At 40.5% G+C, this 26,698-nt stretch overlaps 1 protein-coding gene across 2 annotated transcripts in view; it reads left to right on the forward strand.

Annotated features, from left to right (window-relative positions):
* Positions 1 to 26,698, forward strand: part of LOC126187459 (titin) — a 947,541-nt gene that overhangs the window by 843,013 nt on the left and 77,830 nt on the right. For both annotated transcript variants that reach the window (XM_049928552.1, XM_049928553.1), the window contains 3 exons: positions 1,608 to 1,825; positions 10,230 to 10,476; positions 24,503 to 24,703. In XM_049928552.1, the coding sequence (XP_049784509.1) occupies positions 1,608 to 1,825; positions 10,230 to 10,476; positions 24,503 to 24,703 (666 nt within the window). The remainder of the gene's footprint in view (positions 1 to 1,607; positions 1,826 to 10,229; positions 10,477 to 24,502; positions 24,704 to 26,698) is intronic.

A 26,698-nucleotide genomic window follows, 5' to 3' on the forward strand; every position in this document is an offset into this window, starting at 1 on the left:
GCTGATGTGGGGTGGCTTGAGTGCCTCAATGATACAAATAACCATACTACAGGTGCAGCCACAATGAAGGAGTACCTGTGGAGAGCCCAGAGAAACATATGGTTTCTCAAGACAGGCAGCAGCCACCTCTGTAGCTGTTGCAACAACAGTCTGGACAGCTGACTGATCTGGCCTTGTAACATTTGCCAACATTACCTTGCTGAGCTGGTGCTGCAAATGGCTGAAACTAAGGGCAGACTGCATTCATTATTTTTCTTGAGGACAAGCATCTATTCTCTATGGTTAAATGTTGATATCATCCTCTTGGATAAAAATAATCTGGAGGTAAAATAGTCTTCCGTTTGGATCTCTTGGCAGGGACTACTCACGAAGACATCGTCATCAGGAAAAATGAGACAGTCGTTTTATAATCAGATTGTAGAATGTTAGATTGCTTAATTGAGTAGGCAGGTTGGAGAATTTAAAAAGGGAATCACATAGGTTGAAGTTAGATAGAGTGAGAATTTTCGAAGTGTGGAGACAGGGAGAACATGACTTCTGGTCAGGTAAGTACAGGGTGATATATACAAGATCCAGTTCGGGTAATATAGGAGTAGGCATGATAATGAATAAGAAAATAGAACTGTGGGTTAGCTATTGTGAACAGCATAGCTAACACATTATTGTTACCAGAATAGACAAGAAGCCAATGCCCACCACAGTAGTACAAGTTTATATACTAACTAGCACTAGTGCTGATGAAAAGACTGAAATAATGTGTGAATGTTAATTTAAGTGTTAGGAAGTCCGTGAAGAGATGTAGAAAGAACTGGGAACTGTACGACCTAATGCAACAAGTGAACATTGTTCAAAAAATGAATGTGTGGAGAATAAGCCTGGTAGGGCTTATAACCAGGAGGCCAGAAAAATGCCAGGCTAAGGCTGTGCTTACGGGAAAACCTGATGAACTTGTGCAATTGCAAGACCAAGGAAGTGATGGGACGATGAATGGCAGAATGATCTTCAGTGATTTGGTGTCCATGAGAACTGGATCCAAAGTGCACAAGATCAACATTGTAAGATCAGCATATGATCAGGGTCCATAACTGCTGATATGTATGTGTGTGTGTGTGTATGTATATATGATGTTTTTTTAAGGTATTTTTCCGAATTGTAGCCTTGTACGTAAATGAAACTTGAATAACAAGCAGTACAGGCATGAAGGGAATAGAAGCTTTTGGAACGTGGTGCTATAGAAGAATGTTGAAGATTAGATTAACGAAGTGGTACTGGAGAAAAATAAATTTGTGGTACAACTTTTCTAAAAGAAGGGATCAGTTGATACGACACATTCTGAGGCAGCAAGGACTTGTTGATTTGGTATTGGAGGCAAGTGTGTGGGGTAAAAATCATAAAGGGAGACCAAGAGGTGAATACAGCAAGTAGGGCAAAATGGATGTAGGTTGCAGTAGTTATTCAGATATGAAGATGCCTGCACAGGATAGACGAGCATGGAGAGACACATCAAACCAGTGTTCGGACTGAAGACCATAACGGCCAGCTTAAGACCAACCTGTTGATGACACAGATTTCTTTCTTATTTTTAATATTTTTTTTATTATTTTCAGATCCGCCTACTCTGCCTTCGCTGCTGAACAGCAACATTTCAGAGCAAATAGAATCTTCATCTTTCAGTGTGAAGAGATCTGTATTTATGCAATCATCTACAAGTCAAGTGACATCATCAACTTTGACTACAGGCACAGAGCCGAAAGTAGAAGTGCACAGTTATTCTTCTGAGTCACAGGAGTCTTTCAAGCAATCTGGTGGCAAACCTCCAGTTCAGGTGTGTACTTTTATCACAGCAATATTCAATAAATTCCATTGACAGTGTGGGCACCCAAAGATATTTCATCTATACAGAACATGTAGCTACAGGTCTCACACTGGATGGGGAAGCACAGGAGATAACAGATCCTTGATGTAAAATTATGCATCTATTTGAATATTTGATAAATGCATTCAGTGTAATTTTAAATGCTACAGATTGGCAGAACAGTTTTATTTGCTTCTATTATTCCACTCTAGTCTCCTGTGAATTATTACAGATGTTCGACCAGAATACTACCAAAATCTGACAGCTGTTCATTTGAATTAAGCTCAAGCTCACTTAGTACTGTTTTTATAGTCCTATTTTATGTACATCTACCTTTCATGGATTTTGAGTGTCCACCATGTTTCAACCTATTTGTGTGATTTTTTTTTTATTCTTTTTTTTTTTATTTTTTGCATCCTTTGTTTTCAGCCTATTTAGATAATCTAGTGTGCTTGTTCTCTCCCACCAAATGACACAGTATTAAGTGTTCTACTTCCACTACTGAGCACAGCACAGGCCAGGCTTTGCCAGTCAGTGTGTGATGATGTTTTGCTGTTTGGTATGATCCTAAAGAGTGTATCATAAAATTTTGTTCTGTCCATACATCTAAACTTTGTAAGTTTTTAATATGTAAATATTGTAGGTGTAGAGTAGACCACTCACCAAAAAGCAGAAGTGTTGCATCATCGACAGGCACACAAAGAAAATAAGAAAACTTGTTAGCATTTGGAGTAATCCTTTTTCAAGCTATAGTATAAATACACTCAGAAAACCAACACACACACACACACACACACACACACACACACACACACACACACTCACACACCTATGCTTCTACATGACACTGGCTGGGCAAACAATGGCAATGCTGCATTTCAAGAGGGTGGACTAGGTTGGGAGTGGTGATTGTGTTGGGTGCAGTGGATTCAGGGAGAGAGAGGTAGCAGGCAGGAAAACAGGTTGAGGTGGGTGGCTAGCAGCTTGGATGGAGGCAGCAGGTTTGTTCGCAAGGAATGCAGGAGGGAGGGTTGGCAGATGCACAGGATAGACATGGCATGTGATGCCTGGGTATCGGAACACACTGAAGGTGACATCAGGACATGAATTGGGGTGCAGTGATGGAATGGAGGGAGGGGAAACTGTTGCGTGGAGGGTGTGGGGACAGTGAGTTACCAGATACTGAGATTAGGATTGTTATGGAAACCAAGGATGTGTTGCAAGGATACCTTCCATCTGCATAGTTCAGAGAAGCTGATGGTGGAGGAGAGGATCCAGATGGCCCTGACTGTAAAGCAGCCATTGAAATTGTTCTTTCCAGCAATTTGGTGGTAGCCATTCATCCTGGTGGACAGCTGATTGGTAGTCATACCTAAAGTGTCCTTAGCTGAGGGGTTAACTCTCAGTAGTGAGATAAACACTTTGCAATAACAAGTATTTGTTAACAAGACTACAACTGTCTGCAGAACTTGATAATAGAAATGTCAACCCTCGACAGTGCCTAACAGGTGCACACTTCAATAAAGTCAGTAAATGTGGCACACTGTCTGGCTGAAAGTGCCCAACTTACCATTCACAAAGAATTGATGCCCAGTCTGAATACTGTACATGATCTTGCTCACTTGAACACTGTGAGGGAGATTGTCTCTCAGTAACCAAGAAATTGGCACAACCAAAAGCAACTGTCTAACCGTTCCACTAATAAGTTACAGTCTTTCTCCTCCAGATGAGAGTCTGGGAAAAATTGACGACACAGACAAAAGACTTCTGCATCCACATTTACAGTAAAGCAACCACTGTGCTGCTTACCTTCTGTGCCGTATGTTATGAAGTTTATCTCCAGTTGTTGTGGTATAGGGCCCACTCCACTTTGTGACCGTCAAACACCCAAAAAGTCAGTGTAGGAGTGGGAGTGGCGTGCTGAGACACGGGCTTTTCTAGCCAAAACGTGAGTCATCTGAGTTATGCTCTGTGACAGGTTTTGAATTTGCAGACCCTTTAACTGAGTGACTAAGAGTCAAAGAGAGCTCTGCCGAGTGGATAGACATGATAATACAAAATGACACTGAAACCTTGCTGCCAGCAAAGTGGAACTAGAACCTTTAAATAATGGAAACAACATAGACTTGCAGCATCAATTAAGAGAATTCACACTTGTAAATAACATGACTGGACCTCCTGACCTATGCAGAAAAACAGAACAACTATCAAGAAACCAAGTTCACATACTTGCAACTACTAAAAACCTTTGAAGCCATTTGCGAAACACAAATAAACACCAACCAAAATCGAGACAACCAATTGACAGCGCAATAAGCATGAATACATTGCCCCATCAAAATCAACTAGTACAGAAGCAAAAATCCATTTGGTTGAAAACCCATGAACAGTGTTGAAAAAGAAACCGTGCTCCAGGAAAACTAACTAATACATATCAAAAATTACTAAAACACGTGCGAATGGGCTTCATCACCATTACTGATCTTGGTAGATGTGAGAAGAGCACTGATACCCACCCAAATCCATTGGCCTCATTGCCTTTACCGAAGCATTCTTAACTGAGTGGTGTAACTGACAGTAGTTAAGTACTTCACTACTGCCACTTGGCTATAACAGCTGTTTATTAACAAGGCTAAACTACATATACATTCTGAGAATGACTGTCCACACAACTTGGTAGCAGAAATGCTGATCTTTGGCAGTGTCTAATAGGTGCACATAAATGTCAAAGTGATGTGGAGTAGGAAGGATAAATCGTGACACAGTCCCACAAGGCTGAGAGCTCGTAGGCTGCCCATTGATGAGCAACAACGCGTCTTTTTGACATGGTCCCATCAGGCAAGGGTCTCGTGGGCAGTAACATGCAGATACTGTGAAGTGATGCCCTCGTGAGTGGCCAGTGGGAGCGCAACATCTTATGAGGGCCGTGGTGAGAGTGAGATGGCACATTGGCAGGCAATAACAGAGGCAGGCTTCTGAACCATATCTGCGACTTGTAGTGGCTGTTGGTCAGTCAGAGCCTGGGGTGTAACGTGCAATTGACAGGCAATGCACTGACCTAAGTATGTGTCTGATGGAAGAGTATATGCATCATCACATGGACACTTGCCCAAATGGATGCAAGTAGGTGCCAGAGTGCTGCACTATGCACCATGACCTGCACACCCTGTAATGGTGCAGCTGGCACCCCTGCGTGCAGTGGCAACTGCAGGAGGCTTTAAACATCCTACGCACTGAGGCAGAGGCCGTATTTGGCATGCCAAGCTTATACATAAATGTGTCAAATATGCAGGAGCACAACCCTGCATATGCTAAAATACTCACAGAAAAAGCTATGCAAGGTTTGCAGCAGAGTTGGTATATGACATGGCTGCTTTCATAGACAAGCCTGTATCACGAGTTGAATAGGAAGTGCTGGATCTTCCACAGGGGTACGATCCCTGTGACTAGGGGTTAGGAATGGGAATGGCATAGGGATTGTGTAGGATACTGTGTGAGTTGAGTGGGTGATGGAACACCACTTTAGGATGGGTGGGAAGGATTCGGGTAGGAAGTCCCTCATTTCAGGGCATGATGGATGGATAATAAAGCCCTGAGGAAGGGAACAGTTGAATGGTTCCAGTCAAGGGTGATATTGTGTGACTGCATTGGTGCTAATTTGTAACTGACTCTTCTGTGTGTTTGTCGATGATTCAATAAGTCTGCTTTTCAGTGAGTGGTATCCGTTACTCCTAAAATATTTACATTCTACCAGAAAATTCCTACAAAATTAAGTTTTTTATATGATGCATTTTACTTTTTAATGTTATCTATGATAATTTGTAATCAATTTTGATACAGTCTGTACAAGCCATCACTTGCAGTGTCGAACAGCTGTCAGTTCTACTTGCTGGTAATTCAAATGGTAGTATGTACAGGTCAGGAACAGTGAACTGTGGACACCTTGTTCTTCTCTTCCTTACTGCAAATAAGTGCCCACTTGCTCAGTTTCAGTGTCCATGTGACCTAAGTAGGTAGTGGACCAAAAATTTTATTTCCATTTTATTACAAGAGAGAATTATTAATTGTACAAAGTGTTTTTTCCTTACTATTGAATCTGACTGTGACTGATAATTTTACTTCCTCACCTATAATTAATTCTCCTTTGAACACATCATCTACAAACAAATGTGTGTTACAGTAATGAGCACTCGCTTGGCACCATTCTGTGCCAACCTATTCATGGGCCATCTGAAGGAATCCTTCCTAACCACCCAGAATCCCAAAACCTTCATCTGGTTCAGATTCATTGATATCTTCAGGATCTGGTACAAGGGTGTGGACACCCTGTCCACATTCCTCCAAAACCTCAACACCTTCTTCCCCAACCTTCAACCTCAACACCTTCACTTGGTCCTCCTTCCTCAATGTTGACCTCCACCACAGAGGTAGCTACATCAGTACCCACATCCTTATCAAACCTACCAACCACTAACAATACCTCCACTTCTACAGCTGTCACCCATTCCATACCAAGAAGTCACTTCAATACAGCATTGCCACCCATGAATCGCATCTGTAGTGACAAGCAGTCCAACTCCAAGTGTACCAAGGGTCCCACTGAGGCTTTCACAGACCAAATATACCCTCCCAAACTTGTACATAAACACATCTACTGTCCTTGTCTCTACAGTCACTTACCACCTCCCACATACCCACTGTATGGCCACAAAGTAGCACTCCCCTCTTGACTCAGAACCACCCAGGTCTGGAGCAACTGAATAACAGTCTCCATCTTGTCGTGCCCAAAAATGAGGAATATCCCACCCATCCCACAGTCATATTCTGCCACCTATCGAACATACGCAGTATCCTCATCCGTAATTACTTTGCAGTCCATTGCCTCATGGGTCATATCCCTAGGTGTAAGACCTGTCCCATACATCCTCTCACCAACACCTATTCCAGTCTGGTCAAAGGCATCTTCTGTCCTACCAGAGTCAGGGCTACCTGTGAAAGCAGTCACATAATCTACAAACTAAGCTACAACCACTCTTCTTCTTTCTACATGGGGATAACGACTAACAAACTGCCTGTGGGTATGAATGGCGACCGACAAACTGTGGCCGAGCACTCTGTCTTCAGGCCACGAGTGGCCTACGGATGCGGATAGGAGGGGTGTGGGGTCAGCACACCGCTCTCCCGGTCGTAAGATGGTATCCTTGACCGAAGCCCCTACTATTCAGTCGAGTAGCTCCTCAATTGGCATCACAAGGCCAAGTGCACCCCGAAAAATGGCAACAGTGCATGGCAGCCTGGATGGTCACCCATCGAAGTGCCGACCACGCCCGAAAGCGCTTAACTTTGGTGATCTCATGGGAACCGGTGTAGCCACTGCGGCAAGGCCATGTGCAGCACAACAAAATGTGCTTCACTTCAATTATTGCTTCACAGCCTGTGCCACCTGTGTCCTTGCTACCAACACCAGTTTTTCTGAATTGCGCAGATGGAAACTCTCCCTGCATCATTTCCTACATTCCTGTAACTTCTTTGGCTTCCACCTTTGTAAATCCCTGTCCTCCGCTTACCTACCCCTTCCCAATTGCACCTAGCAGCCCTCTTCTGTCTCCCCCATTTCCTCACACACTCCCACAAGCAGCACTACACTTTCGCCCACCCCACTCTGCATCTCCCCCCCCCCTCCCCCTGCACCTTCCTCCTTGCCCCATTCGTCCTCCTTACCCGCACCCCATGTCAATTGTCTCTTCCCCCTCTCTCTGACCTCAAGCCTTATTTATTGTTACTGCAAATTCAGATTCTGTAGTAGTATTCTAATCATAAGCTGATAAGCCATAAATGCAACTTTCCTGTTTTCTGTGAAATCCAACTGTAAGAAAGAAAACTAAACAGCACAGTACTGTGTCTACAATTTTCAATTAAAATTATATGTAATGAGAAAGAATATAGGTGGGAGAAATAATTTGTACAATAGTTTAAGTACCCTGCTACTCTAGTTACAACAGACTGTGACAATGAAAACTAAAGTACACATTTTCACAGGAGAGCACAGCACATCATTTTCTTTCTTGCAGTCGCTTTTCACAGAAAACCTGTACATTGTTGTTTATATTACAGAAACTTTTATATGTTAAAAATTATGTGGTTTATGTCTGAACTATCAGAGTAAATTGGTCAAACACTATTCAGGATTTTTGATAACAAGGTAACAGTGTTTCCACCATTAAGTATTGCATTTATATTTGTATATTACATATGTTTAAAACATTATAACCTGTGTCTGTCTGCATGTTCAATAGAGTATTGCGTATAAACCTGAAACAAATTGGTCAATATCTTGTGGAGACCTTTGGTAACAATGTTTCCCATGTATACGAGATCATGCTGGAAAGTAATGTCGTCAAATTTTTTATTCTTTTCTCAATATCAGTTGAGATATTACTTATCATGCATATTATTCAATTGATTTTCCTGCTTTGCTGATGCAAGTTGTAATCCTCTATCAGTACAGGACTCCAAATTGTAGTGTGTAACATGGTAGTATGGAATGTAACTGTTGGTGTGGGTGAAACAACATGCTATAGTTGAGTTTCTACATGCAGGAAATATTCCTCCAATCAAAATCCACAGAAGAATGAAAGCTGTGTATGGTGATGATTGTATCAACACAGTAATGTGCGACGTCAGGTTGTTCATGCTTGTAATGGAGTAAACGGTGGTGCTAACATCAGCGTATGAGACAGAACTCGGAGTGGATGACCAAGTTTGGCAACTGATGAGACTCATCAGAATCAGGTCGATGAACTCATTAGGGACAATCATTGGATGACACAGAGACAGCTCTCAAGTAAATATGGCATATCACAAGAACGTGTACAGGCTGTCGTTGCACAACTGCAGTACAGAAAGCTGTGTGCACAGTGAATGCCTCAAATGCTCAGTCCTGACATGAAACAGAGGAGACTGGGCACCAGTCAACAATTTCTTTTGCATTTTTGAGCATGAGGGTGATGGGTTCCTTAACAACAATGTGTGACAGGTGATAATAGCTGGGTTAACCATTTGACCCCAAGGACAAGAGAGCATCAGCAGAGTTTTGCCACATAGGATCACCAATGCTAAAAAAGTTTAAGGCAATGCCACCAGCTAGCAGAATAATGCTTACACTGTTCTGGGATGTTCAGGGTGTGGTAAATTTGGAATTCATGCATAAAAGTACCATTATAAGTTCTGCAAGGTACTGTGAAACCCTCAAAAACTGAAAGCATGAATTCAAACAGTTTGTCCACATGTGGAGTATTCTCTCCTTCAGTATGACAATGCCAGACCACACATTAGGGCTACGACATCTACAAAAATCTAATGCCTTGATTTCGCTGTCCTAATCCATCCTCCACACAGTCCCAACTTGGCCCATCCAATTTTTATTGGTTCCCAAAGCTTAAAGAACACCTACAAGAACTTCACTTTGATAGTATGAACTGGTGCAGTCAGAGGTGAGGGTGTTACTCCATCAACAAAATCAAACATTCTACAGTGACTGTGTCAACAATCTGGTCCTCATTGTGCGAAATTTGTGCATAGCCAGGGTTACTATGTTGAGAAATAAGTATATAGATTTGAATAATAAAGATGTAGAATTTGAAAAACATTTCTTTTATTTAAAAATCTTTAAAGAGTTTTCACATAAAAACTGCTATTTCCTCCATCTTTGTGACAAGAAAATGTCAATAATAAATACAATGGAAATTCCAGGTAGGAATATCAACAATGTTAGGAAAAGGATAGATTGCTACGCACCATAAAGATGACATGTTGCAGGCAGCCAGGCATAATGAGAAGACTGTTACACATTGGTGTGACAATATTGTCAATAATAAATACTAAACATCAGCAATACATTACTACAATCTGCTGTAAAAGTGCAATTATCTGGTCAATAACAGATTTAGTGATGTTGCCAAGCATGTTTTGTGCTAATATGGGTCAACACTGAATCTTGTTCATTTGATCGAAATTTAGTGTTACACAACATAGTGAGTTCATGAACTGGGTTCGTTGCATGAACTAGGGTGAAAATTGAATTCCAGTCAGTGAAGCTTTTACAGTCAGATCCTAATGTCTTGAGTATTGTGTTCCATGTTGATCAGTTAATGGTTTTAAAATATAAAAAAAGTAGAGTACATATAGCTCAGTAGAGGCCCCATATTTTGTCAGCACTCTAGGCATTGCATAAACTTAGACTGCCTCTTGGGCTCTCAGTTTTGTTCTTGAATAGAAGCTAGTGTCAGCACAGAGGGCATTATCTTTAACAAGTGAATGAATATGTAAAATGGTTTTTGTGGTTGTTCTAAAATGCAGTTTTTTTTTTTTTTAGGTTGAAAGTCACAAAACAGTGGAAGTACATCAAGTGGATAAAGATAAGCCTGATATTCACCAAACATCCTTCTTGAAGGTATCAAATGCCGCAGAGGAAAGCCAAGAGAGCTCAACATCAAGCTACTCAACTCCAGTGGCTTCTCCGAAACCAGTCAGGAAATCAGTTGGTCCCCGATTTATCAGTCCACTCAATGGAGTGATTGTTGATCAAGGAGCAGATGTTGTTTTGGAGGGTATTATTGATGGTAAGTGATCAGTTGTGTAATTGTTGTTGTTACTGTTTTGGAAGCTGCTTATTTTGTTTGGTTTGCAGATGAAATTCACAGTTTCTGATGTTTTAACTGTCAGTGAATCAGTTATAAGGATAAGCTATAAAATGATAACTTTTCATGTAAAAACTTTATTACAAGACACTCCAATATGTACTTACTACACCACTTATTGAGGCAAAAATGAAGAAGTGGAAAAAGAAATCCTTGAAATAAAGTAATTCCTTGATTTTTATAAGATATCAGTCTCTTACAGAAGGCATGACACGTGCATCAGGCACATAGCAGTATCGATTGAAGTGTGTCTTCTAAAATCGAATGGTGAAAAGTTCTGTAACTATCGTGATTGAACAATTCACCCCAAAAGCTTTTAAACAGCAAATAAACAGTTGTCAGCTTTGCAGCATCACACTGGGTCACTATTAGAAAGTGATGCAATCTATTACAACACACTCTGAGTATATACATTGTCATTTTAGTATGGTTTTAACCTCAGTATCAATTCAGTTTGTATATTGAGCAATCAGTAAAGGAAACAAAAGAAAAAATTGGAGTAGGAATTAAAATCCATGGAAAATAAATAAAAACTTTGAAGTTTGCTGATGACATTGTAATTCTGTCAGAGGCAGAAAAGGACCTGGAAGAGCAGTTGAACAGAATGGATAGTGTCTTGAAAGGAGGATTAAGATGAATATCAATAAAAGCAAAACCAGGATAATGGAATGTATTTGAATTAAATCAGGTGATGCTGTGGGAATTAGATTAGGAAATGAGACACTTAAAGTAGTAAATGAATTTTGCTATTTGGGAGGCAAAATAACTGATGATGGTTGAAGTAGAGAGGATACAAAATGTAGACTAGCAATGGCTAGGAAAGCGTTTCTGGAGAAGAGAAATTTGTTAACATCCAGTATAGATTTATGTGTAAGGAAATCTTTTCTGAAAGTATTTGTATGGAGTATAGGCATGTATGGAAGTGAAACATGGACGATAAATAGTTTAGACAAGAAGAGAATAGAAGCCTTTGAAATGTGGTGCTACAGAAGGATGCTGAAGATTAAATGGGTAGATCACATAACTAATGAGGAGGTACTGAATAGAATTGGGGAGAGCAGGAATTTGTGGCACAGCTTGACTAGAAGAAGGGATCAGTTGGTAGAACATATTCTGAGGCATCAAGGGATCACCAATTTAGTATTGGAGGGCAGCATGGAGGGTAAAAATTGTAGAGGGAAACTAAGAGATGAATACACTAAACAGATTCAGAAGGATGTAGGTTGCAGTATTTACTTGGAGATGAAGAAACTTGCACAGGATAGAGTGGCATGGAGAGCAGCATCAAGCCAGTCTGAGGACTGAAGACCACAACAACGACAACAACTAACCCCAGTCTGATAGGCAGCAGTTATCATAACCTTGACAGATGATCTTGAGTGATCACAATTAGTTTTGTGAAATGTTGTGCAGCTTTGCCTCTAGTTGAGAATGGTAAATCAGCACGTTATTTGCAACAAGGATCAGTCATGCTGGCCCATTGTGTTTCATAGGATGTAGGTTACCATATGTTCTTTTTTGTTTTTGCTTTAGTAATTCACAATTATCTGACTACGCTTCCTTGTAATTGATCACTTCCTTCCACATGTGTCTTAAACTGATTAAAACTCCAATTTGTCACTGATATATCCTTGTCCACTACGTATTATTGGATATGAGTTAATATTTGTTCTTTTGTTTTTGCTACAGTGATGCAGTATTATCTGACTGTACACTTCTCAGTAACTGATCATTTCCTTCCATGTGTGTCCTATACTGCATTAAAACACAAATTTTTTCACTTATACCTGCCATTTGATATGATTATGCACGGTCTTCCATCATCTTCTTTTAAGAATGGAAATATCTCCTCCTTTTATTCACTGTCTTAGCTCAAGTAAATATGTACCATAACACCATTGTTTTACTCTGAATTGTGATTAGTCTATCTTCTGTGAGGTACAGTACTCAAATAAACTGTAGTACATGTTTAGCAAAATCTCTGTATTTAAAATTACATTTGCGGCTGACTGAATATTTTGGTGGCATATGAACCATGGACCTTGCCGTTGGTGGGGAGGCTTGCGTGCCTCAGCGATACAGATGGCCGTACCGTAGGTGCAACCACAACGGAGGGGTATCTGTTGAGAGGCCAGACAAACATGTGGTTCCTGAAGATGGGCAGCAGCCTTTTCAGTAGTTGCAGGGGCAACAGTCTGGATGATTGACTGATCTGGCCTTGTAACATTAACCAAAACGGCCTTGCTGTGCTGGTACTGCGAACGGCTGAAAGCAAGGGGAAACTACAGCCATAATTTTTCCCGAGGGCATGCAGCTCTACTGTATGATTAATTGATGATGGCGTCCTCTTGGGTAAAATATTCCGGAGGTAAAATAGTCCCCCATTCGGATCTCCGGGCGGGGACTACTCAAGAGGACGTCGTTATCAGGAAAAAGAAAACTGGCGTTCTACGGATCGGAGCGTGGAATGTCAGATCACTTAATCGGGCAGGTAGGTTAGAAAATTTAAAAAGGGAGATGGATAGGTTAAAGTTAGATATAGTGGAAATTAGTGAAGTTCGGTGGCAGGAGGAACAAGACTTTTGGTCAGGTGATTACAGGGTTATAAATACAAAATCAAATAGGGGTAATGCAGGAGTAGGTTTAATAATCAATAAAAAAATAGGAGTGCGGGTTAGCTACTACAAACAGCATAGTGAACGCATTATTGTGGCCAAGATAGACACAAAGCCCATGCCTACTACAGTAGTACAAGTTTATATGCCAACTAGCTCTGCAGATGATGAAGAAATTGGTGAAATGTATGACGAGATATAAGAAATTATTCAGGTAGTGAAGGGAGACGAAAATTTAATAGTCATGGGTGACTGGAATTCGTCAGTAAGAAAAGGGAGAGAAGGAAACATAGTAGGTGAATATGGATTGGGGGGAAGGAATGAAAGAGGAAGCCGCCTTGTAGAATTTTGCACAGAGCATAACTTAATCATAGCTAACACTTGGTTCAAGAGTCATGAAAGGAGGCTGTATACATGGAAGAAGCCTGGAGATACTGACAGGTTTCAGATAGATTATATAATGGTAAGACAGAGATTTAGGAACCAGGTTTCAAACTGTAAGACATTTCCTGCAGCAGATGTAGATTCTGACCACAATCTATTGGTTATGAACTGCAGATTGAAACTGAAGAAACTGCAAAAAGCTGGGAATTTAAGGAGATGGGACCTGGATAAACTGAAAGAACCAGATGTTGTAGAGAGTTTCAGGGAGAGCATTAGGGAACAATTGACAGGAATGGGGGAAAGAAATACAGTAGAAGAAGAATGGGTAGCTCTGAGGGATGAAGTGGTGAAGGCAGCAGAGGATCAAGTAGGTAAAAAGACGAGGGCTAGTAGAAATCCTTGGGTAACAGAAGAAATATTGAATTTAATTGATGAAAGGAGAAAATATAAAAATGCAGTAAATGAAGCAGGCAAAAAGGAATACAAACGTCTCAAAAATGAAATCGACAGGAAGTGCAAAATGGCTAAGCAGGGATGGCTAGAGGACAAATGTAAGGATGTAGAGGCTTGTCTCACTAGGGGTAAGATAGATACTGCCCACAGGAAAATTAAAGAGACCTTTGGAGAGAAGAGAACCACTTGTATGAATATCAAGAGCTCAGATGGCAATCCAGTTCTAAGCAAAGAAGGGAAAGCAGAAAGGTGGAAGGAGTATATAGAGGGTTTATACAAGGGCGATGTACTTGAGGACAATATTATGGAAATGGAAGAGGATGTAGATGAAGATGAAATGGGAGATAAGATACTGCGTGAAGAGTTTGACAGAGCACTGAAAGACCTGAGTCAAAACCAGGCCCCGGGAGTAGCCAACATTCCATTAGAACTACTGATGGCCTCGGAAGAGCCAGTCATGACAAAACTCTACCATCTGGTGAGCACGATGTATGAGACAGGCGAAATACCCTCAGACTTTAAGAAGAATATAATAATTCCAATCCCAAAGAAAGCAGGTGTTGACAGATGTGAAAGTTACCGAACTATCAGTTTAATAAGTCACAGCAGCAAAATACTAACGCGAATTCTTTACAGACGAATGGAAAAACTGGTAGAAGCCGACCTCGGGGAAGATCAGTTTGGATTCCGTAGAAATGTTGGAACACATGAGGCAATACTGACCTTACGACTTATCTCGGAAGAAAGATTAAGAAAAGGCAAACCTACGTTTCTAGCATTTGTAGACTTAGAGAAAGCTTTTGACAATGTTGACTGGAATACTCTCTTTCAAATTCTGAAGGTTGCAGGGGTAAAATACAGGGAGCGAAAGGCTATTTACAATTTGTACAGAAACCAGATGGCAGTTATAAGAGTCGAGGGGCATGAAAGGGAAGCAGTGGTTGGGAAAGGAGTGAGACAGGGTTGTAGCCTCTCCCCGATGTTATTCAATCTGTATATTGAGCAAGCAGTAAAGGAAACAAAAGAAAAATTCGGAGTAGGTATTAAAATTCATGGAGAAGAAATAAAAACTTTGAGGTTCGCCGATGACATTGTAATTCTGTCAGAGACAGCAAAGGACTTGGAAGAGCAGTTGAACGGAATGGACAGTGTCTTGAAAGGAGGATATAAGATGAACATCAACAAAAGCAAAATGAGGATAATGGAATGTAGTCAAATTAAGTCGGGTGATGCTGAGGGAATTAGATTAGGAAATGAGACACTTAAAGTAGTAAAGGAGTTTTGCTATTTAGGGAGTAAAATAACCGATGATGGTCGAAGTAGAGAGGATATAAAATGTAGACTGGCAATGGCAAGGAAAGCGTTTCTCAAGAAGAGAAATTTGTTAACATTGAATATAGATTTAGGTGTCAGGAAGTCGTTTCTGAAAGTATTTGTATGGAGTGTAGCCATGTATGGAAGTGAGACATGGACGATAACTAGTTTGGACAAGAAGAGAATAGAAGCTTTCGAAATGTGGTGCTACAGAAGAATGCTGAAGATAAGGTGGGTAGATCACGTAACTAATGAGGAGGTATTGAATAGGATTGGGGAGAAGAGAAGTTTGTGGCACAACTTGACTAGCAGAAGGGATCGGTTGGTAGGACATGTTCTGAGGCATCGAGGGATCACAAATTTAGCATTGGAGGGCAGCGTGGAGGGTAAAAATCGTAGAGGGAGACCAAGAGATCAATACACTAAGCAGATTCAGAAGGATGTGGGTTGCAGTAGGTACTGGGAGATGAAGAAGCTTGCACAGGATAGAGTAGCATGGAGAGCTGCATCAAACCAGTCTCAGGACTGAAGACCACAACAACAACAATGGAAATATTTTGGCTACCTCTCCATTATATAGTTTTGAGTCTTTTCCACCACTGAGCTGTTGATTAGTGTGGCTACCTCTTCTCTGCTGCTGTTAGCTTTAAGCATCACATCAGCATCATCTCCATAGACTAAGCAAACTTGTTAAAGATCATTGGAAGTCTTCATTACATCGTTTTTTATCACATCTGATAGACTATTTCTCTCTCTCTCTCTCTCTCTCTCTCTCTCTCTCTCTCTCTCTCTCTCTCTCTCTCTTTACAATACTGTGGTAAGATTTCGAAGGTAACTACTTGACTGGGATTTTGTTACTATTTCTAAGATAGCTTATGCTGGCATGTTTAGTTTCTGTCAGTGTGGCATCACTGTTTGAGAATGTAACTTATTGCTCTGGACTGTTGGAGTAGTGATTTTAGAACCTTACACTGTGTCCCTCTGCTTCGAGAATGCAGTGAGCCTTGGAATGGATAAATATAACAAATAATGACCTGGCTATAAACATAGATTACAATTTGGAATGATGGTTATTCTGATGTTGATTGGGAAGGTGAAGGAGATTGTGGATATGATGGAAAGAAGGTAGTTGGATGCATTGGGATTGGTAGAAACAGGTCATAAAGGACAAGGAAGGAGAATGACAATGGAAGAGGTAGCAGAGAGGGACAGGTTAAAAGAAGCAGTGGAAAGAATAAATGATAAGATGATGAAGATAAAAATATAACAGAAGAGAAAGGCCATGGAGGTACTAACAAGTATATGTCTCACAGGTAGGCTGCACTTCCGCAGAAAACAAGACCTTGAAGAAGAAATGCAGAAATAGCTGGGAGGAAAGAATGTCACAGTAATGTGGGATTTAATCACACTTGCTGGAAGAGAATGACTAGGGTATGAAAATGTGCATCTAGCAGAGGGTTGGGGCATTTGTAAAGAGATAGGTGAAAGATTGCTGGATTTCTGCTGAAGGAAATGTTTGTAAGCTTGGAAATCCTGGTTCAGAAAAAAGGAGAGCCACAAGATTACCTGGTGTAGTAATGATTTGAGTAGAAAATTAAGAGTTGACTATATGCTCTATGTCAGTAAGATGAATAGGAACATCACATATATCAAGGTAATACTATAAGAGGTCTTGGATAGTGATTATCACCTACTAATGATGTACCAGAGAGGGGTTCAGGATAAGGAAGGGACAGAAAAGCAGGATAGGCATTTAAGGATATAAAGGCTGAAAAAAGAGAGCAGGATAGAGTATCATAGAACATTGAAGGAGAATCTCCCAGTGGATGAACCAAAAACAGTGGAAGCGGTAAGGGGAGGATTTAAGAGAACATTAGTAAGCACAGTGAAAGTAGTATATGGGAGGACAAACAATAAAAACAGATGAAAAGAAACATAGTGGAACAAAGAAATGAAATATATAGTGCAGTGAAAGAATAGAGCCTTTAGGGTATGGTTCCTGAATAGGACAGTAAAGACAAGAGGTGAGTACCCGACAAGAAGAAAAGAGTGAAAAAAGAGTGGTAATAGAGAAGAGAAGGAGGCAGGTGTAAGAGTGGGCTAGAACAATAGAGGAGAACAGTGAAGATTTTAAAAGGTACTATATGGGAGGATTAAAAATAAAAATAAGAGGCAGAATGATATGGCAGACTATGTTTGAATGGTAAATAAAAGTGTCAAAGACATGGAAAGTAAGGACAAACTCAAGATCATGTGCAAGGAGGATTTTTAAGAACTCTTGAAACCAAATGGAGACCTGGATGAGGAGCAAGAAATGGAAGGCAAATAAGAGGAAATGCAAACAGAAAAGGACTTAAAATGGAGGGAAGTTAAAGATGCTTTGAGAAAGACGAAAGGGCGGAAGGCACCAGAAATGGATGAGATGAGTATATTAATGGTGGAACAGCAGAAGAGTTGGGAATACAGTGACACTGTTGAGTGGTGGAAATTGAGTGGAAAGAGAGAAGGACTCCAGAAGACAGGAAGAAGGGAATAACTGTCCTGATCTTCAAGAACAGTGTTAGAAAAAGAGTGCAAAATATATTGGGGAATGACATTGATGAACCAAATGCAAAGGTTTTTGGTGAATTTTGGAAACACAAATTTGGACAAAAATAGAAGGAAGGGTGAGAGGGGAGAAACACAGATTCATAGTAGGAACGTCTACAGTAGATCTAACTTCTGCTGTAAGACAGCAACAGGAACACCACTATGAAATGAAATAGATCTACTGTCCAGAAGAGTGTTTAAAGCTTCAAAACAGGAAAATGGCTATGTATCAGGTGTAGTGTGTCCCCATCCTGACATATGTCTCGAAGATCTGGGTGATGAAAAGAAGAACAAGAAGTAAAATATGAGCTAAAGAGAGGAACTTCTTGAGAAATAGTATTGGAATGAGAAAGACGAATAGGTTAAGGAGTGAGAGGATCATAGAATTAGTGGAGGAGGATCCACTACAGGATAGGATATAGGAATGAAGACTTAGATTCTGTGGATGTGATAAGCGAATGGAGGAAAATGTACCCATAAATATACACAAGATGAAAGAGACAAGGAAAAAAAAAAACCCCAAGAGGAAGATGAAGGGACTGGTGGGTGAAAGAAGTGAAGAAGGAAAGTAGAAGGCTAGATCAAGGTGGAGACAGAGAGATGGTGGGAAGATAGAAGATGATAGAGAGGCTTATGTTTCACACAGACCCAACCAATAGCTGGCTCTACAAGATGATAATGATCATGATGATGACACTGGGTCAAGAAACATATTCTTACATCTTCATTGCTCTTGGAATTTTCTTCTTTCCTCTAAATGTCAAATGTAATCCATATATGTTATAGTCCTCATAATAATTTGCTAAATTTATGGACCATATTGTCAATATTTGGCAAGTCAAATATGTTTGACGCAAAATACAATACAGTGACAAAATGCTCAGCATTGGGACACATCATTGACACAGGCATTTGATTCCCAAAGCAACTCAGCAACATGTATCTCATAAAATCAAAAAAGTCTTTGGAATAAATTTAAAAAAACATTTCAGCAAACACAGTGTCATGCAAAATGTGGAAAATGCATATCAATCCTTCACTCAGCTTACAGTCTTAGGAAGTTTTTAACCAAACATTTATATTCCTTGAGGACCGGTATTGTCTATTACTAGCAACACTCTCTTGACTCTCTTGCAACATAGGCTTCAGGAGCCACATAAAAGTGACTAAGAGGTCATAGATGAGTATTTGGTAGGAAAATAACAACAAAATTAATGCCATTCAAGTATTTGTGTAAAATCATAGACAACTGTTGGTCACTGATCCAAGGCAAGCCTGTGTCAGACTGTTAAGCGCCATACAGGCTGGAAGTGATGGTATTTATTTCATTAAACATCCAGAGGAAATGAAAATGAATCTTGTTTAGTATTTTCCTGGTTCATCAGGGAGGGCACTTGGCTGTGGCATCTTTGAGGATTGCATCAACACTGTTGTCGGCAGTTCAATAGTGCATTTAGCTGTGAATGTACAGATGAATCTGTAGATCGCACAACAACCTGTTTGTAACATAAGCAGAAGCTTTTATTAAAACAAAGTGCAACATTATCAGTTTGTTTGAATCAGTTATGACTCACAAAATGGCAACAAAAGCATTTGATTACGCTTTGTGAGATATAGGGAAATGAGTAGTGTATAGGTGGTTTTGTTCTCCTGGCAGGAGATTTTTAATATCCCCTAATGTGAACTTAGTGCTTGTTTCCACTCATTGGCCTTAAGGAAACAAGCATGCCAAATATGTTTCACAACTAATCTGATGATACTCAGAAACAGGTGCACAACAATTTGCTCAGCAATTTCTGCTTGTTAGCAAGTGAGGATTTCCTGTCAATCCCACTAGTATTCTGATTTTATTTCACTATAATGAATTAACAGCTATAGCATATGTGGATATATAAGAAAAACACAAGTTGCATTGATGGGTGCATGAAAGAGCTGCTTTAATGCCAACAAACAATAACATGAAGTATGTTAAAAAGTTAAAAAGCTTATCTAGGAAATACTGAGAAACAAGTCTGTCAACCTTTCATCTATTGATTCAGTAGTGGATAGGTAGCAAACTGACAACAATTTTTAAATGTCTGTGATCTTATTGGATAGGCTAGACCAACCCTGTCTCACACACATCCATTAGTGCACATAGCTCACCTGCTAGTCAGGTGCAGGTGATAGGCTATCTTCCAGGCAGGCGTATTTCACTGCATTGGCACCTTACTCTGTTGTGCACGCACACATTTTCTCAGAGATATAATGAGACATTTAAATAAGTTAAATGTGCACTGCAAGGGAAGCATCTAGTGATTATTAATATGGCAATAAAATTAAACTCTATGTATTTGAAAGGCAGTTTGCTACAGGAAACTTTAACTGTTGTCAAACAATGGAAAATACAGGATGGAATAATGACTATATTGGGCTTACCTTCAACTTAACCATTTCCTAATGGCCTTCATCACAAAAATTACCTCTAGAAACATGCTTCATAGTTTATAAACATAATGTGCAACTTTACCAGGTTTTTGAGACAAGGCTTCAGGTGCTGTGCAGTACAGACAATGGATTGAAAGTATGTAGCAGTCCATTTTCAGTGGCATTGTATACCGTATCTTTGGAAACACAGTAATTAGAAGTGATTGCTTTACAACTTGCACTTTTAACAAGGACAAGTATTATGGCAGCATGAACTTATTATGATTGTATCATGATACGCATGTAAAATAGTTTCCCAGGCTACATGATACACATGTAAAATAGTTTCCCAGACTACACAGTAAAGCAGCTATGTCAGATGGTCATGAGATCAACACTATTAGTCAACATTTTGTTGTGAATTACTTATCCTCAGAATCTTTTGCAGCGGCATGATTGGATAAAATCTTCTCTTGAAAACCAAGAAGCTTTTATCCACTTGTGAATTACTGCCATGAATAGAATAAAAACTGCAGGAAAGTTCCACAAGCCTAATCAAATGCCAGTATTTTTTAATCAAATAATGGAAAATCCAGGATGGAATGTAACAATATTATGAGAAGGAAAGTTGCTACTCAGAGATGCTGAGTTGCAGATACGCACAACAAAAAGACTCTCACAATTAAAGCTTTCGGCCATTAAGGTCTTCAGCAGCACCAGTGCATGATGGGAGTGGCGACTGGGTGGGGGTAAGGAAAAGGCTGGGGTGGGGAGGGGGAGGGATAGTATGGTGGGGGTGGTGGACAGTGAAGCACTGTAGGTTAGATGGAGGGTAGGGGAGAGTTTGGGGGGGGGGGGGTGCAGAAAAGGAGAGAAATAAAGACTTGGTTTGGTGGAGGAATGATGACTGTGTAGTGCTGGAATGGGAACAGGGAAGGGGCTGGATGGGTGAGGACGGTGACTAATGAAGGTTGAGGCTACATGAATGTAGGATGTATTGCAGGGAAAGTTCCCACGTGCGCAATTCAGAAACGCTGGTGTTGGTGGGAAGGATCCAAATGGCACAGGCTGTGAAGCAGTCATTGAAATGAAGGATATTATGTTTGGCAGCATGTTGTTCAGCAACAGGGTGGTCTACTTGTTTCTTGGCCACAGTTTGTTGGTTGCCATTCATGCGGACAGACAGCTTGTTGGTTGTCATACCTAAATAGAATGCAGCACAGTGGTTGCTGCCGAGCTTGTAGAACACATGACTGGTTCCACAGGTAGCCCTGCCTTTGATGGGACAACTGATGTTAGTGACTGGACTGGAATAGGTGGTGGTGGAAGGATGTATGGGACAGCTCTTGCATCTAGGTCTATTACAGGGGTATGAGCCATGAGGTAAGGGATTGTGAGTAGGGGTTGTGTAAGGATGGATGAGTATATTGTGTGGGTTCATTGGACAGCGGAATACCACGGTGGGAGGGGTAGGAAGGATAGTAGGCAGGACATTTTTCATTTCAGGGCACAATGAGAGGAAATCTAAGCCCTGGCGGAGAATGTAATTCATTTGCTCCAGTACTGAGTTACGAGGGAAATGCTCCTCTGTGGCTGGATGGTGGAACTTTGGATGGTGGTGGGAGATGGGAAAGATAAGGCAAGGGAGATTTGTTTTTGTACAAGATGGGGAGGATATTTTTTAGTTATGTTGGATTTTTTGTTACTAGTGTCCTGTTATAGTAATATTTTCTCTCTCACTCTCTTTCAAAAAAGAATTCAGTATTAAATGTCTTTTGAAATGGTGACAGATAGCTTCACCTTTACACTGAATTATTGGCTGTAAGGACGTGATGTACAAAGTGTCAAATGCCAGAGCTTTCCACTGTCTGCAGTGCCTTAGCAAAGCGGGTAGTGATTGCTATCCAAATTCTAAAGAAACAGAGATTACTGCATAACAGGTGTAAAACGAAGCGTAGGGCTATAAATAGATGCTGAATGAAGCACATTTGGCTGTCGAGAGAGCAATGTGTGATGCTTCCAATGACTACTGTAGCAGAATATTGTCAAATGATACTTCACAAAACCCAAGGAAATTCTGGTCATATGTAAAGGCTGTTGTGGGATTGAAGCTAGTGTCCAGTCCATAGTGAATGAAAGAGGAACTGAAATTGAGGGTAACAAAGCAAAAGTTGAAATTATTAATTCCATTTTTAAATGTTCTTTCACAAAGGAAAACTGAGGAGAAATGCCCCAATTTAATCTTTGTACCACTGAAAAGATGAGTGAAATAAGTATTAGTGCCAATAGGCCTGATGGAATCCCTATCAGATTTGATGCTGAATTCGTAGCTGAGTTAGCCTTTCTTTTTCTATAATCTATTGCATATCCCTTGAACAAAAAACCGGGCCAAGTTCTTGGAAAAAATCACAGGTCTCACCTTTCTGCAAAAAGGGTAGCAGAAGTGTTCCACAAAACTACTGTCCAGTATCCTTGACATCGATTTGTTCTGAAAGCTTAGAGGGTATTCTGAGCTCAAACATAATGAGGGTATCTTGAACAGAATAGTTTATGCTTCCAAGTAAGCTGAAATGATACTTACAAGTAAATCATTCAAGCTCCACTGATAAAAATTAAAACTTTTTCAAGGCTGTTGTTGGTACTATGTAATACTTTGTTGGCCTCATAGAAGGTCAATAAGGAATTGTGAAGTGTAAACATTCTCGTCCCACTGCAGAGGAACACATTCTGTCAGCTACGCTAGATTTCATGAATGCTATGATGAGAGGTCAGTGGAGAAAGTTCCTCCAAATGTGCCTTTGTCTGATAATGCTGTCAGTTGCAGAATTTTAACTGAAAAAATGAAAGGAAATGTATTTGGATTGGTATTCAATTAATCCAAGAGCAGGAAGAATAATACACACTTGATTTTTTATTTGCAGTTCTTAGATAGTAATCCCATTGTGGAGGACCTTCTTTTTTGTTGAAGTGCTACAACAAGTGGGCTTACACAGCCTCAAACTTGTTAGAGATACTTATAACATTAATGTTTGCAAATTAATTGGGGTAGACTAAGTATGTTAGTATTTTTCTGTTGGTGACTGTTCAGTGTGTGATTGTTATGCAGGATAGCAGGCCGTTATTTGAAACAAAGCTTTGTATTCTGTATGTACCTGTGGTTATCACGGAAGACTAGTCAAGAGATAACTCACTTTGATATGAAATATAGGTTTATATAAAAAAACAATGTACATAAAAAAAAACAAGTTACACATATCATGAGCAGAAAGTTCACACCAGACAACTAGTCTGAAAGGAGAAAAAAAAAGGGGGCGGGGGGTTCTCAAAGATAGGGCGCTCTGCGCCAGAGACACCACATAGCGCCCCCCCGTCCCCTCCCACCCTGATAGTGCAGAGCACGGCGGAGGGGAAGCTCATGGGATGAAGTCGTAGTGTTGGTGCCTACACGGTGTGTGTAGGCGGCAGCCGGTGCAGAAAGTGGGGGCGGAGGTGTTGGTGTAGCTGCAGGCCGGTGGTTCCAACAGCTGCAAGTGAGAGATGGCGGCAGGCAGTGATGAGTCAGCCAAAGGCAGGTCGGCCGTATCGGGAGGAACGTCACCATTGAGGGACCACACCGGTTTAAGTTTTTTAACTGAGACTGTCCAGGGCTGTCCGTGAAGGTGGATGATAGATGTGTTGGTACTGCTGTGTAGCACACTGTGAAGGCTCGAATAGGGCGGGTGAAGGGCTGCTTGCACGTTGTCGTCCTGCAGCATAACAAAGTCGCATGTAGGTAGGTCCTTGTGGACGAACACTGGATGGGTGGTGTGGGGGCAGGGCAGAGGGGTGTGGAGATGTGTGACGTACATACGGACATGCTTGGCCAGGGCAGGGAGATCCTCAGATGTGGCGGGAGGTGAGTCCTTTATGAACTCGGTGGGGAGAAGGAGTGGCTCGTCATACAGAACATTGGCAAGCGAGGCATTAAGATCTTCTTTATGAGGTGAGCAAATACCCAGCAGTACCCAGTTTGATAAGCATGTCTATATCACCACAGGTGATGAACAGTGAGGCAGAGAACTGCATAAGGCATTTGATTTGGATAGTATTGTTGGATCACTAATATCATGTCAACATTATATCACTGCAACAGTAGTTCAGTGTGTGATTATTTTTGCATCATATTAATTCAAGTGCTTATTTTATAGGTTATCCACAACCGGAGGTGAGCTGGACAAAGAACGGTCAGCCACTTATAGCCAAGGAAGGTTCTGTAAATATATCTTGGAAACTTAATAAAGCTCGTGTAGAACTCAAGAATGTTGTTGTGAAGGATGCTGGCAGGTATACCTGCACTGCCTCAAATAAGGCTGGCTCTGCCAGCAGTACAGCTGATGTTGTTGTTAAAAGTAAGTAAACCTGAAATGTATTCCTGGATAAACTCAAACGACATTCTTGGCAAGAATAAATAAGACTGTAAAACTGCTATGTCTGTCCATCTGTGTGAACACAATAATCTCCAAAACTATGCTAGGAAAATGATAGATTGCTACTCACCGTAAAGATGATACCTCGAGTTCCACACAGGCGGAGTGAAAAGATTGTTCCACATTTAGCTTATGGCCAAACCCTTCTTCAGAAAAGAAAACACACAGAAATTCATACAAGTAAGCAGATCTCATTGCATACTTCTGGCAGCTTGCTCCGAGCTGCTGGAGATAGTGGTCATGTGTGCTTTCTTGTATGACTGTGTGTGTTTTCTTTTCTGAAGAAGGCTTTGGCCAAAAGCTAAAAGTGTAACAATCTTTTCATTCTGCCTGTCTGCAACTCAAAAGTTTCATCTTTACGGTGAGTGGCAATCTATCATTTTCTTAATCTCGTTGATATTCCAACCTGAATTTCTGTTGTCTGATTTAATCTGCAAAATTACTACATGAATTTTCATGAGGTTTTTACAGGTAACTTGAGTGTAGTTTGAGGCAATGTTTAGGCTCTATTTCATCAATATCAGAACGTGGAAAAAAATATCAGAATTTAAAATTTTATTTAAAATTGGTGCTCAGCTTAGTAGTTTGGGTGTGTAATCATCACAGTGTAGGCCTACTACACCAAAGAATCATTAGATAGTTCTGTTAGTTTTGTAGTACACCAAAGAACCACTAGATGGAATTTTAGTGTTTTGTAACTCTGTGACAGATGTATTTTGGAAGTCTAAGAGGTGTGTTCAAAAAATTGCGGAAATATGTCCACAAAATGTTTCTACACCTAACTTTTACTTATTGTGCATGGTCTCCGGTGAAATACTCTCCTCCATAATTGATACACCACTCGCAATGCTGTTTCCATTTCCAGAAGCAGTCTTGGTTTGCCTCTTGCTGGATCACACGAAATGCCATCTGCGAATTTTCTTTTATCTTGTGTATTGTTGCAAATCTTCATCCATTCAATGGGGTTTTCAACTTGGAAATAAAAGAAAAAGTCTGCCTGGCCAGGTCTGGAGACTACGGAGGATGAGGCAGCACAGTGATTTTATTTTTTGTGCAATAGTCAAGGGATGAATGTGCGAGTGTTTTATTGTGACGCAAGAGCCATGAATTGTCTTGCCACATTTCTGGCCATTTCTGTTGTGCATTTTCTCAAAGGCATCACAACACATCCCGATAGCACCATCAATTAACAGTTTGTCCCTGTGGCACGAATTCATGATGAACTAATTGTTTAAAGTCAAAGAAAACTATCAGCATGGCTTTGATATTTGACCTAACCTGAAAAGCTCTTTTGTTCTTGGAGCACCTTTCCCAACCCATTGTGAAGACTGAACCTCAGCTTCAACATCATAACTTTAGACCCATGTCTAGTCACCAGTTATGATTCTCTTAAGGAACATCTCATTCTTTTTGTGCAATCCAAAAGCTCTTTATAGATTGTGAGGTGAAGATCTTGACTCATGAGCCATGGGATAAACTTGGTGGCAATACAATGCATACTAAGGTGCTTTGTTAGGATTCCATGACAACTGAAATCTTACATTCTTCTGCAATCTCTCGGACAGTCAGTCTTCAGTTGGCACCCACAATTTTGTTGACATTCCTGACATGAGCATCATTGGTAGACGTCGAAGGACATTTTGAATGACTGTTGTCTTTAACTTTGGTCCAGCCATTTTTAAACCATGTGGACCATTGTAACACCAAATACAGCTTAAGCACTCATCATTATAGGCTCCCTGCATCATTTGGTGTTTGTCTGTAAAGCTTTTCTTGATTTTTCTAGCAAAATTTAATGCAGGTGTGTTGCTCCTCTAACGCTGCCATCTCGAAATTCGCAGTGTGTGTCACACAACACTCTACTCAATACAGCACCGAACAATAACTAACAGACATAGAGTAATGAAACTGCCAGCA

The sequence above is a fragment of the Schistocerca cancellata genome, chromosome 5, assembly GCF_023864275.1.
Source record: "Schistocerca cancellata isolate TAMUIC-IGC-003103 chromosome 5, iqSchCanc2.1, whole genome shotgun sequence".
Lineage (NCBI taxonomy): Eukaryota > Metazoa > Arthropoda > Insecta > Orthoptera > Acrididae > Schistocerca > Schistocerca cancellata.